This window comes from Brassica napus, chromosome C5, assembly GCF_020379485.1.
Source record: "Brassica napus cultivar Da-Ae chromosome C5, Da-Ae, whole genome shotgun sequence".
Taxonomy (NCBI): domain Eukaryota; kingdom Viridiplantae; phylum Streptophyta; class Magnoliopsida; order Brassicales; family Brassicaceae; genus Brassica; species Brassica napus.
In genome coordinates this window covers 53,787,626-53,801,810 of record NC_063448.1, presented here as the reverse complement: position 1 = coordinate 53,801,810, position 14,185 = coordinate 53,787,626, and the positions used below count along the sequence as shown (strand labels likewise).

The 14,185-nt window shown below is 30.3% G+C and overlaps 2 protein-coding genes across 5 annotated transcripts; one reads left to right on the top strand and one right to left on the bottom strand.

Annotated features, from left to right (window-relative positions):
- Positions 1 to 10,141: 10,141 nt before the first annotated feature.
- On the bottom strand, positions 10,142 to 13,037 carry BNAC05G45230D (protein SINE3). 4 transcript variants are annotated; one of them, XR_002656116.2, is made up of 5 exons: positions 12,745 to 13,037; positions 12,578 to 12,673; positions 12,114 to 12,495; positions 11,813 to 11,913; positions 10,937 to 11,203 (listed from the first exon to the last, which is right to left on the bottom strand). XR_002656116.2 is itself a non-coding variant. In XM_013841748.3 (4 exons), exons 1-3 carry the CDS (start codon positions 12,838 to 12,840, stop codon positions 12,154 to 12,156), a joined length of 534 nt encoding a protein of 177 aa, XP_013697202.1. In that variant the 5' UTR covers positions 12,841 to 13,036; the 3' UTR covers positions 10,142 to 10,615; positions 12,114 to 12,153. The 4 variants fall into 4 exon arrangements, 3 of the variants coding, with proteins under 3 accessions (XP_013697202.1, XP_013697199.1, XP_013697200.1); XM_013841748.3 differs by lacking the exons at positions 10,937 to 11,203; positions 11,813 to 11,913 and adding an exon at positions 10,142 to 10,615 and having other exon boundaries at positions 12,745 to 13,036; XM_013841745.3 differs by lacking the exons at positions 10,937 to 11,203; positions 11,813 to 11,913 and adding an exon at positions 10,156 to 10,492 and having other exon boundaries at positions 12,113 to 12,495; positions 12,745 to 13,028.
- LOC106401267 (huntingtin-interacting protein K-like) lies at positions 12,987 to 13,931 on the top strand. The gene is made up of 4 exons (XM_013841749.3): positions 12,987 to 13,231; positions 13,360 to 13,415; positions 13,486 to 13,552; positions 13,638 to 13,931. Exons 1-4 carry the CDS (start codon positions 13,100 to 13,102, stop codon positions 13,728 to 13,730), a joined length of 348 nt encoding a protein of 115 aa, XP_013697203.1. The 5' UTR covers positions 12,987 to 13,099; the 3' UTR covers positions 13,731 to 13,931.
- Positions 13,932 to 14,185: the final 254 nt, after the last annotated feature.

Sequence of the window (14,185 nt, the reverse complement as noted above, 5' to 3'; positions counted from 1 at the left end):
TAATTTTTTTCAAAGTAAATTTAGTAATAACTTCTGTAAATCTCCATTTTAATAGTGAAGGTACTAACCACTTAAACTCACGTATTATTCGTCTAGAGTAAACAGACACAATAAATGTTGCGCCAAAACCGTCCTCTTTGATTATCATCTTTCGTTTTAATTTTTTTCAATTATTTTCGTTTGAATTAGTGCTTGAAGTATTGTTTTTGTTTTAAAACTAACACTTCTAATTTTTTAATTATAAAACATCTTTTTATATTTTTTTTTTTTCAATTTTTAGTCAATATGTCTATAAATGGTTAAACTAAAATCCCCTACGAAACGACCATATTGAATTTTTTCGGTTTTCTCAAATGCTCATATTTTTAAAGCTCTATATACTGAATTTTTAAATGCATATATAAGCATATCTTTAGTGTTGTTTTAAAATTTCAAACACACTATCTACATTTGTATTAATGTCTATAAACTCTCTCTTTCATGGTACATGGACAACATTTAATTTTTTGTTCAATTAATTAGGAAAAACTTCATACTACTCCCTAAATTTGTGGATTAACCACTATAAAATCGCTATTTTCTAGAGAAATGGAGACAACAAAAGTTCCAAACCTATTTGACCTTCATCAAATGTTAGTGAAATATGTAACTACGCATTAAAACAGTATTTTCATATTTTGAAATTTTTATCAAAATCTATGTGTTAACCCCTATGAAAATATTGAATTTTTGCGTAACTGCTCTATATACTAAAGCCTATGATCTTTAGTGTTGTTTTAAAATTTCTAAACACATTCTACATTAGTATTAATGCATATTAAACTCTCTTTCATGGTACAAGGGCATCGTTTTAATTTTTTGGCAATTAATTTAGAAAAACTTCATAATACTCCCTAAACTGGTGGTCTAACCATTATAAAATCGATATTTACAAGAGAAACAGAGACAACAAAAGTTCTAAACTTCTCTGACCTTCATCATTTGCTACTCAAGAATCCAACTATGCATCAAAATAGTATAATTGCTATTTTTCTAGAGAAACGGAGACAACAAAAGTTCCAAACCTGTTTGACCTTCATCATATGTTAGTGAATGACCCAACTATGCATTAAAACAATATTTTCATATTTTTGAATTTTTTTCTAAATTTATATGTTAACCCTACGAAAATATTGAATTTTTCGGTAAATGCTCTATATACTGAAGCCTATGATCTTTAGTGTTATTTCAAAATTTCTAAAAACACATTCTAATTTGTATTAATGTATATTAAACACTCTTTCATGGTACATGGGTATCGTTTTAAATTTTTTCAATTAATTTAGTAAAACTTCGTAATACTCCATAAGTGGTGGACTAACCACTATAAAATCGCTATTTTCAAGAGATCCAGAGACAACAAAGTCCCCAAACCTCTTTGATATTCATCATATTTAGTGAATGATGCAACTATGCTTTAAAACATAATTTTTTTAATTTTTTAATTTTTCTCAAAATCTATAAGTTAACTTAACCCCTACGAAAATATTGAATTTTTCGGTAAATGCTCTATATACTGAAGCATATAATCTTTAGTGTTGTTTTAAAATTTCAAAACACTATCTACATTTGTATTAATGTATATTAAACTCTCTTTCATGGTACATGGACAACATTTTAATTTTTTGTCAATTAATTAAGGAAAACTTCATAATACTCCCTAAATTTGTGGATTAACCATTATAAAATCGCTATTTTCTAGAGAAACGGAGACAACAAAAGTTCCAAACCTATTTGACCTTCATCAAATGTTAGTGAAATATGTAACTACGCATTAAAACAGTATTTCATATTTTGAATTTTATCAAAATCTATGTGTTAACCCCTATGAAAATATTGAATTTTGCGTAAATGCTCTATATACTGAAGCCTATGATCCTTAGTGTTGTTTTTAAAATTTCTAAACACATTCTACATTAGTATTAATGCATATTAAACTCTCTTTCATGGTACAAGGGCATCGTTTTAATTTTTTGGCAATTAATTTAGTAAAACTTCATAATACTCCCTAAACTGGTGGACTAACCATTATAAAATCGATATTTTCAAGAGAAACAGAGACAACAAAAGTTCTAAACTTCTCTGACCTTCATCATTTGCTACTGAAGAATCCAACTATGCATTAAAATAGTATAATTGCTATTTTTCTAGAGAAACGGAGACAACAAAAGTTCCAAACCTGTTTGACCTTCATCATATGTTAGTGAATGACCCAACTATGCATTAAAACAATATTTTCATATTTTTGAATTTTTTTTCTAAATTTATATGTTAACCCTACGAAAATATTGAATTTTTCGGTAAATGCTCTATATACTGAAGCCTATGATCTTTAGTGTTATTTTAAAATTTCTAAACACATTCTACATTTGTATTAATGTATATTAAACACTCTTTCATGGTACATGGGTATCGTTTTAAATTGTTTCAATTAATTTAGTAAAACTTCGTAATACTCCATAAAGTGGTGGACTAACCACTATAAAATCGCTATTTTCAAGAGAAACAGAGACAACAAAAGTCCCAAACCTCTTTGATATTCATCATATGTTAGTGAATGATGCAACTACGCTTTGAAACATAATTTTTATATGTTAACCCTACGAAAATATTGATTTTTTCGGTAAATGCTCTATATACTGAAGCATATAATATTTAGTGTTGTTTTAAAATTTCAAAACACTATCTACATTTGTATTAATGTATATTAAACTCTCTTTCATGGTACATAAACAACATTTTAATTTTTTGTCAATTAATTAAGGAAAACTTCATAATACTCCCTAAATTTGTGGATTAACCACTATAAAATCGCTATTTTCTAGAGAAACAGAGACAACAAAAGTTCCAAACCTATTTGACATTCATCATATGTTAGTGAAGGATGCAACTATGCATTAAAACAGTATTTTCATATTTTGAAATTTTTATCAAAATCTATGTGTATCCCCCCCCCCCCCCTCCCCACGAAAATATTGAATTTTTCGGTAAATGCTCTATATAATGAAGCCTATGATATTTAGTGTTGTTTTAAAATTTATAAACACATTCTACATTTATATTAATATATATTAAATTCTCTTTCATAGTACATGGGCATCATTTTAATTTTTTGTCAATTAATTTAGTAAAACTTCATAATACTCCCTAAATTGGTGGACTAACCACTATAAAATCGCTATTTTCTAAAGAAACGGAGACAACAAAAGTTCCAAACATCTTTGACCTTCGTAATATGTTAGTGGAATTTGCAACTATGCATTAAAACAATATTTTCATATTTTTGAATTTTTCTCAAAATCTATGTGTTAACCCCTACGAAAATATTGAATTTTCGGTAAATGCTCTATATAATGAAGCCTATTACCGTTAGTGTTGTTTTAAAATTTCTAAACGCATTCTAAATTTATATTAATGTATATTAAACTCTCTTTCACGGTACATGGACATCGTTTTAATTTTTTCTTAATTAATTTAGTAAAACTTCGTAATACTCCCTAAATTAGTGGACTAACCACTATAAAATCGCCATTCTCTAGAAAAACGGAGACAACAAATGTTCTAAACCTCTTTGACCTTCATCATATGTTAGTGAAGGATGTAACTATGCATTAAAACAGTATTTTCATATTTTTGAATTTTTCTCAAAATCTATGTGTTAACTAACCCCTACGAAAATATTGATTTTTCGGTAAATGCTCTATATACTGAAGCCTATGATCTTTAGTGTTGTTTTAAAATTTCTAAACACATTCTACATTTGTATTAATGTATAGTAAACTATATTTCATGATACATGAACATTGTTTTATTTTTTTTCAATTAATTTAGTAAAACGTCATAATACTCTCTAAATTGGTGGACAAACCACTATAAAATCACTATTCTTTAAAAAAACGGAGACAAAAAAGGTTCCAAACCACTTTGACATTCATCGTATGCTAGTGAATGATGCAACTATGCAGTAAAACAGTATTTTCATATTTTAAACTTTTCTCAAAATCTATGTGTTAACCCCTACGAAAATATTGAATTTTTCGGTAAATGCTCTATATACTGAAGCCTATAATCTTTAGTGTTGTTTTAATTTTCTAAACACATTATCCAATTGTATTAATGTATATTAAACTCTTTTTCATGGTACATGAGAATCATTTTAATTTTTTGTCAACTAATTTACTAAAACTTCATAATACTCCCTAAATTGGTGGATTAGCCACTATAAAATCGTTATTTTCTAGAGAAACGAAGACAACAAAAGTTCCAAAACCTTTTTGACCTTCATCAAATGTTAGTGAAATATGCAACTATGGATTAAAACAATATTTTTATATTTTTGAATTTTTCTCAAAATCTATGTGTTAACCCCTATGAAAATATTGAATTTTTGCGTAAATGCTCTATATACTGAAGCCTATGATCTTTAGTGTTGTTTTAAAATTTCTAAACACATTCTAAATTTGTATTAATGCATATTAAACTCTCTTTCATGGTACAAGGGCATCGTTTTAATTTTTTGGCAATTAATTTAGTAAAACTTCATAATACTCCCTAAACTGGTGGACTAACCATTATAAAATTGCTATTTTCAAAAGAAACAGAGACAACAAAAGTTCTAAACCTCTCTGACAATCATCATTTGCTACTGAAGAATCCAACTATGCATTTAAATAGTATAATCGTTATTTTTCTAGGGAAACAGAGACAACAAAAGTTCCAAACCTCTTTGACATTCATCATATATTAGTGAATGATCCAACTATGCATTAAAACAATATTTTCATATTTTTGAATTTTTTTCTAAACCTATATGTTAACCCTACGAAAATATTGAATTTTTCGATAAATGCTCTATATACTGAAGCCTATGATCTTTAGTGTTATTTTAAAATTTCTAAACACATTCTACATTTGTATTAATGTATATTAAATTCTCTTTCATAGTACATGAGCATCATTTTATTTTTTTGTCAATTAATTTAGTAAAACTTCATAATACTCCCTAAATTGGTGGACTAACCACTATAAAATCGCTATTCTCTAGAAAAACAAAGACAACAAAGGTTTCAAACCTCTTTGACCTTCGTCATATGTTAGTGAAGGATGCAACAATGCATTAAAACAGTATTTTCATATTTTTAAATTTTTCTCAAAATCTATGTGTTAACTAACCCCTACGAAAATATTGATTTTTTCGGTAAATGTTCTATATACTGAAGCATATGATCTTTAATGCTGTTTTAAAATTTCTGAACACATTCTACATTTGTGTTAATGTATATTAAACTCTATTTCATGGTACATGGACATCGTTTTAATTGTTTGTCAATTAATTTAGTAAAGCATCATAATACTCCCAAAATTGGTGGACTAACCACTATAAAATCGCTATTTTCTAGAGAAATGGAGACAAGAAAAGTTCCAAACCTCTTTGACATTCATCGTATGTTAGTGAATGATGCAACTATGCAGTAAAACAGTATTTTCATATTTTAAACTTTTCTCAAAATCTAAGTGTTAACCCCTACGAAAATATTGAATTTTTCGGTAAATGCTCTATATACTGAAGCCTATAATCTTTAGTGTTGTTTTAAATTTCTAAACACATTATCCATTTGTATTAATGTATATTAAACTCTCTTTCATGGTACATGAGCATAGTTTTAATTTTTTGTCAATTAATTTAGTAAAACTTTATAATACTCCCTAAATTGGTGGACTAACCACTATAAAATCGCTATTTTCTAAAGAAACGGAGACAACAAAAGTTCCAAACTTCTTTGACCTTCATAATATGTTAGTGGAATATGCAACTATGCATTAAAACAATATTTTCATATTTTTGAATTTTTCTCAAAATCTATGTGTTAACCCCTACGAAAATATTGAATTTTTCGGTAAATGCTCTACATAATGAAGTCTATGACCTTTAGTGTTGTTTTAAAATTTCTAAACACATTCTAAATTTATATTAATGTATATTAAACTCTCTTTCACGGTACATGGACATCGTTTTAATTTTTTCTTAATTAATTTAGTAAAACTTCATTATACTCCCTAAATTAGTGGACTAACCACTATAAAATCGCTATTTTCTAGAGAAACGGAGACAACAAAAGTTCCAAACCTATTTGACCTACATCATATGTTAGTGAATGATGCAACTATGCATTAAAACAGTATTTTCATATTTTGAAATTTTTATCAAAATCTATGTGTTACCCCCCCCCCCCACGAAAATATTAAATTTTTCGGTAAATGCTCTATATAATGAAGCCTATGATATTTAGTGTTGTTTTAAAATTTATAAACACATTCTACATTTATATTAATATATATTAAACTCTCTTTCATAGTACATGAGCATCATTTTATTTTTTTGTCAATTAATTTAGTAAAACTTCATAATACTCCCTAAATTGGTGGAATAACCACTATAAAATCGCTATTCTCTAGAAAAACAGAGACAACAAAGGTTTCAAACCTCTTTGACCTTCGTCATATGTTAGTGAAGGATGCAACAATGCATTAAAACAGTATTTTCATATTTTTAAATTTTTCTCAAAATCTATGTGTTAACTAACCCCTACGAAAATATTGAATTTTTCGGTAAATGTTCTATATACTGAAGCATATGATCTTTAGTGCTGTTTTAAAATTTCTGAACACATTCTACATTTGTGTTAATGTATATTAAACTCACTTTCATGGTACATGGACATCGTTTTAATTTTTTGTCAATTAATTTAGTAAAACTTCATAATACTCCCTTCAATGAATGATGCAACTATACATTAAAATAATATTTTTCTATTTTTGTTTTTTTCTCAAAATCTATGTGTTAACCCCTACGAAAATATTGAATTTTTCGGTAAATGCTCTATATACTGAAGCCTATGATCTTAAGTATTGTTTTAAAATTTCTAAACACTATCTACATCTGTATTAATTTATATTAAACTCTCTTTCATGGTACATGAGCATAGTTTTAATTTTTTGTCAATTAATTTAGTAAAACTTCATAATACTCCCTAAATTGGTGGACTAACCACTATAAAATCGCTATTTTCTATAGAAACGGAGACAACAAAAGTTCCAAACTTCTTTGACCTTCATAATATGTTAGTGGAATATGAAACTATGCATTAAAACAATATTTTCATATTTTTGAATTTTTCTCAAAATCTATGTGTTAATAACCCCTACGAAAATATTGAATTTTTCGGTAAATGCTCTATATAATGAAGCTTATGACCTTTAGTGTTATTTTAAAATTTCTAAACACATTCTAAATTTATATTAATGTATATTAAACTCTCTTTCACGGTACATGGACATCGTTTTAATTTTTTCTTAGTTAATTTAGTAAAACTTTATAATACTCCCTAAATTAGTGGACTAACCACTATAAAATCGCTATTCTCTAGAAAAAACGGAGACAACAAATGTTCTAAACCTCTTTGACATTCATCATATGTTAGTGAAGGATGCAACTATGCATTAAAATAGTATTTTCATATTTTTGAATTTTTCTCAAAATCTATGTGTTAATTAAACCCTAAGAAAATATTGAATTTTTCGGTAAATGCTCTATATACTGAAGCCTATGATCTTTAGTGTTGTTTTAAAATTTCTAAACACATTCTACATTTGTATTAATGTATAGTAAACTATATTTTATGATACATGAACATTGTTTTATTTTTTGTCAATTAATTTAGTAAAACGTCATAATACTCTCTAAATTGGTGGACTAACCACTACAAAATCACTATTCTTTAAAAAAACGGAGACAAAAAAGGTTCCAAACCACTTTGACATTCATCGTATGCTAGTGAATAATGCAACTATGCTAGTGAATAATGCAACTATGCAGTAAAACAATATTTTCATATTTTAAACTTTTCTCAAAATCTATGTGTTAACCCCTACGAAAATATTGAATTTTTCGGTAAATGCTCTATATACTGAAGCCTATAATCTTTAGTGTTGTTTTAAATTTCTAAACACATTATCCATTTGTATTAATGTATATTAAACTCTATTTCATGGTACATGAGAATCATTTTAATTTTTTGTCAACTAATTTAGTAAAACTTCATAATACTCCCTAAATTGGTGGACTAGCCACTATAAAATCGCTATTTTCTAGAGAAACGAAGACAACAAAAGTTCCAAACCTTTTTGACCTTCATCAAATGTTAGTGAAATATGCAACTATGCATTAAAACAATATTTTCATATTTTTGAATTTTTTTCAAAATCTATGTGTTAACCCCTATGAAAATATTGAATTTTTGCGTAAATGCTCTATATACTGAAGCCTATGATCTTTAGTGTTGTTTTAAAATTTCTAAACACATTTTACATTTGTATTAATGCATATTAAACTTTCTTTCATGGTACAAGGGCATCGTTTTCATTTTTTGGCAATTAATTTAGTAAAACTTCATAATACTCCCTAAACTGGTGGACTAACCATTATAAAATCGCTATTTTCAAGAGAAACAGAGACAACAAAAGTTCTAAACCTCTCTGACATTCATCATTTGCTACTGAAGAATCCAACTATGCATTTAAATAGTATAATCACTATTTTTCTAGAGAAACGGAGACAACAAAAGTTCTAAACCTCTTTGACCTTCATCGTATATTAGTGAATGATCCAACTATGCATTAAAACAATATTTTCATATTTTGAATTTTTTTCTAAATCTATATGTTAACCCTACGAAAATATTGAATTTTTCGGTAAATGCTCTAGATACTGAAGCCTATGATCTTTAGTGTTATTTTAAAATTTCTAAACACATTTTACATTTGTATTAATGTATATTAAACACTCTTTCATTGTACATGGGTATCGTTTTAAATTTTTTCAATTAATTTAGTAAAACTTCGTAATACTCCATAAAGTGGTGGACTAACCACTATAAAATCGCTATTTTCTAGAGAAACAGAGACAACAAAAGTTTCAAACCTCTTTGATATTCATCATATGTTAGTGAATGATGCAACTATCCTTTAAAACATAATATTTATATATTTTTAATTTTTCTCAAAATCTATATGTTAACTAACCCCTACGAAAATATTGAATTTTTCGGTAAATGCTCTATATACTGAAGCATATAATCTTTAGTGTTGTTTTAAAATTTCAAAACACTATCTACATTTGTATTAATGTATATTAAACTCTCATTCATGGTACATGGGCAATGTTTTAATTTTTTGTCAATTAATTTAGGAAAACTTCATAATACTCCCTAAATTTGTGGATTAACCACTATAAAATCGCTATTTTCTAGAGAAAAAGAGACAACAAAAGTTCCAAACCTATTTGACCTTCATCATATGTTAGTGAATGATGCAACTATGCATTAAAACAGTATTTTCATATTTTGAAATTTTTATCAAAATCTATGTGTTACCCCCTACGAAAATATTGAATTTTTCGGTAAATGCTCTATATACTGAAGCCTACGATCTTTAGTGTTGTTTTAAAATTTATAAACACATTCTACATTTATATTAATGTATATTAAACTCTCTTTCATGGTACATGAGTATCATTTTAATTTTTTGTCAATTAATTTAGTAAAACTTCATAATACTCTCTAAATTGGTAGACTAGCCACTATCAAATCGCTATTCTCTAGAAAAACAGAGACAACAAAAGTTTCAAACCTCTTTAACCTTCGTCATATTTTAGTGAAGGATGCAACAATGCATTAAAACAGTATTTTCATATTTTTAAATTTTTCTCAAAATCTATGTTTTAACTAACCCCCTACAAAAATATTGAATTTTTCGGTAAATGCTCCATATACTGAAGCCTATGATCTTTAGTGTTGTGTTAAAATTTCTAAACACATTCTACATCTGTATTATTATATATTAAACTCTCTTTCATGATACATGAGCATCATTTTATTTTTTTGTCAATTAATTTAGTGAAACTTCATAATACTCCCTAAATTGGTGGACTAACCACAATAAAATCGCTATTTTCTAGAGAAACGGAGACAGCAAAAGTTTCAAACCTCTTTGACATTTATCATATGTTAGTGAATGGTGCAAATATGCATTAAAACAATATTTTCATATTTTTGAAATTTTCTCAAAATCTGTGTCCACTACGAAAATATTCAATTTTACGTAAATGCTATATATACTGAAGCCTATGATTTTTAGAACAAAGTGAAGTATTGATGAGATAACATTTAGTTTTTTTTAAAAGGGCTTTCTTAAACATATCAATTATTAAAACTAAATAAGACTAAAGTTGCCAATATCAATTAGAAATATCAGTACAACACTGTTCAGAACAAATACGAAATACTTATCTGTAGAATTGTTTCCTTATGTATATGCTTCCACCTTTTACATGCTTAGCTTCCGAATAAGTAGTTGAGTTTTTGGCCCCTGGTTTCTCAGTGACAACACCCAGGATAGCTATAATGTCCTGAAGCTCCTTGTAACGTTGTAAAGTTTGCTTGGTCATAATCCTGATGTCCGAGAGATGGCCGAGTGGTTGAAGGCGTAACATTGGAACTGTTATGTAGACTTTTGGATCCTGTTTAAAGAGCACAATATGATTATTGATATATTACGTAGACTAAATTATAAGCTTTTGGAAGCCTAACTCCTTTAAGTTGTTATCATTGGTTTACCAACAAAACTGACCAAACCTGACAGGTACTTGAGAGAATCAATTACAAATTCATTTTTGTGAGTCGGTAAGGTGAATTGATACATGTGAAAAACACCAATATTTCCTAATGGGAACCCGATTTTCAAAAGCGAGAATCAGTTTCTCACAAAGAATCACTATTCAGCCAAATGAATTAGACAAATGCTACAAAAGTAAGAAAAAAATGATACCGACCCTTCCTTATAATACAAAAATATGATCATCCATGAACTAATCAATGTTAAGACACAGTGACAAGTTGTTCTAAATAAAAAAAAAAGAGAAATGGAATGCATCTCGAATTACTGGTGTCCATTAATTCAACTCATTAAGCCCTGATTTTCCTTTAATCGTACAGAAACTTTACATCAAAAGTAAACCAACAAGAGCTCCTTTTATTTAACACATGGTAATATGTAATAATTTTTGTTTTTCTTCTGATGTTTATGGCCTAGCTACTCCTCTAATCTCCTGTAAAAAAATCAAACACAGTCTGGATAATTCTGTCATTCATTTTTTTTATATTAAAAATACATGACTACTAATTTCCAATTCCTAATACATTGTATCATTATCCATAATGGAGAAGAAACCTAATCTAACGCTTCCAAGAGCTTATCCTAATGATTTATGAAATAAATATCAAATCAAGTAATTATCCAAAAAGCTTCACACGCTGGACTTTGCATAGGATTTGTCTAGCTTAATACGACTAAAAAAAAGGAACATCTTGCATAAGAATGGAAACAAGGGCTAGCACATGTCCTGGTAAGATCTAAAACCTACCAATTTGAGAAGCTAGAAGAAAATAAGCTTTGCCAAATAATGATTACAGGGCTAAGAATAGAACTCATCAAAGTAGATTAGGACCTAGAGACATAAACGCTACAGAGGCCTATATATTGGACATGTGATGCAGAGAAGACTATGTTTTTAGCCAACACGAGTCACCATGATTACAAAGATCAAGTGCCATATCACTTGTGCCAATAAAGTGTAAGGGATCACACTCATTGGTTAGGAATGAGACTAACCAGCAGCTTATAAGGCCTACTTGTCGACTAACAATCATCAACTTACCAAACGAATCTTGTAAGACCACTTGCTTTGGGCCTAGAATGTGCTATCATAAGGCCTAGGAAGCTTCAAATTCTACCAAATAAAAGACTTCACCGAGATATCTGTGGGGATCAATTATTCAAAGAGATGTTTGACTTCTTGAATTAAAGAAACAATCTAGAACTGTTGTTATCCTTTATGTAGAAACCTCCCACTGCTTGATTGAAATATGTTACAATGAACTAGAGATATTATAGATGATATCATAAACAGAGATGCAGCTTCAAATGAGGCGAATCATAGAAAAGGAAAATGAGTTAACCTGACGATTCATAGAATCCATGGATTGTGAGTTGAATCCTTCAAGTTGGAAGTGGTCCAGAGTAAGCAACCTCCTCTCCTGAGCTGACTCCTACCACAATCGCAGCAAAGAGAGCCCAAAGGACGAAAACCAAAACCACAACGCGGAATTTGACGGTAACAGCTACATCGACGCGTTTACTTTCATCACAGCTCTCAACTGAACAGATCGTTTTCTTCAGGTCGCTGATCTCGGCGCGCAAGGACTGCACAGAAGCAGGCAAGCCCGCAGCAATCGCAGCGTCGATGACGTGAAAAGCCTTGTTAGCAACGGATGAAACTGGAGATTCGTCGCAAATCTCTGGCGTTGGTAAGAGGTCTACACTCGATCCTTGCAGAAAACTCTGAGGCAAACAAACGCAATTTCAAAATCGGAGCTAATCAAAAACTGAAGATCTGAGCTAAACGGATCTGGAGAAGCCGTACCTCGGCTTCGTGATCGGAGATCGCGAAATAGATCGGATCAAAATCCGGTGGATCGTTCGTGCTTCCGACGGTTGCGCTCTGTCTCTTCTCCGCAAACTTCAGTGTAGAGAAGGAAACGTGATTAAACGTACGAGAAGAATCAAATAGGTTCATACGTTTCAAATTACCTTTCGATTCTTGAGCTCAGGATCCTTGATGATCCTCTTCGTTGCGGGATCAGATGAGCGCGTAGAGTTTTTCCTGAGAATTTGAACTTCCTTCATCTCTCTCTAGAGCGTTTTCGAATTTTGTGAGAGTTTCGAAAATTTGTGGAGGAAAAGATATTTCTAGTAAGGCTATTTCTATGGGCTAAGTAAGGCCCAGCCCAATATGAAACGTTTACTAAACCGAATTATCAACTGAATTAGAGTTATTTCAATTTGGTTCGGTTCGGGTTTGGCATTGTTTAGCCTTTAGGGTTTCTTTCTAACGCTGGAGCTCGAGACTTGATTCACCGAGTGAGAGGAGAAGAGTTTGGAAGCAATGGAGGGAGCAGAAGAAGCTGGAGCGGAGATGACGGTCGATTCAAAGGACTTACAGCAACAAAGCAAAGCTTTAGATAAGCTTACCGATCGCGTCGAGGATCGCCAGCTCGATTCTAATCGTGTTCAATCGGTTTGTTCGCTCTTTCTTCATCTACAAAGAATGATCATTATCTTCTGATTAGACTTAAAATTTTGAGCTCAGTTAAGTTAAAAAAAAAAATTTGATTGGGGTTACAAAGGTCAATGTCTGTGTTTCAGGCTATGGCTTCGATTGGTGCTTCTAGGGAGGCTGATCTTAATGCTAAGAGATTGAGGTAAGAAAAAAAAAAGTCTTAGCCTTTCGTGTAGTGTTTGATTGACAAGTTGCTGGAACTTTAAATGCAGGGAGAAGGAACTGGCTTCTGTTAAGATCAATGCCGCAGATGTTGAGCTCATTGTTAACGAACTTGAGGTTAGCTTCTTCCTTTTTTAAACATTTCTAGGCTTCAACATCCGTTGGCTGTGTCCTAAAAGTTCGCTGTCTGTGAACATTGTAGCTGGAAAAGAATGTGGTGGAGAGAACTCTAAGGGAGCACAAAGGCGATGCAGTTGCTGCAACAAGGGAGTTGCTTTCACGATATCCTCTATGATGGGACCAGTACCAGCATTTCTCGCTAGTTCTTTGTGTGTGCGAGGTCGAGAGACTTGAGAGTTATGTAACCAAATATTAAATTGAGTTTTGAAATTTCATTGCTGAATAAGTCTTCTTCCCCTGAGTATAAATCCCTCAGTAGAATGTTTGCTCCAGAAGTTATATGTTGCGATTTGGATATCAAAAGGTAACAATCCTGTGATAAACATTCTTTTTTTTTTTTGCGCAAACAGGAGACTCTCTCCTGTGACCAGTCTCTGACTACTCGATCCTTCTCTCAATACAACCTTTTACTAGAGTAGACCATCCCACCTTGACGACAGCCCATGTGCAGGATGTTCCTCTACCGTGTAAAGGAGCCACCTCACATCGTCTTATCCCTTATTCCTTTTTTTTTTTTTTTGATCAAAAGTCTTATTCCTTATTTACAGAAGCTGCCACAAGAATGAACCA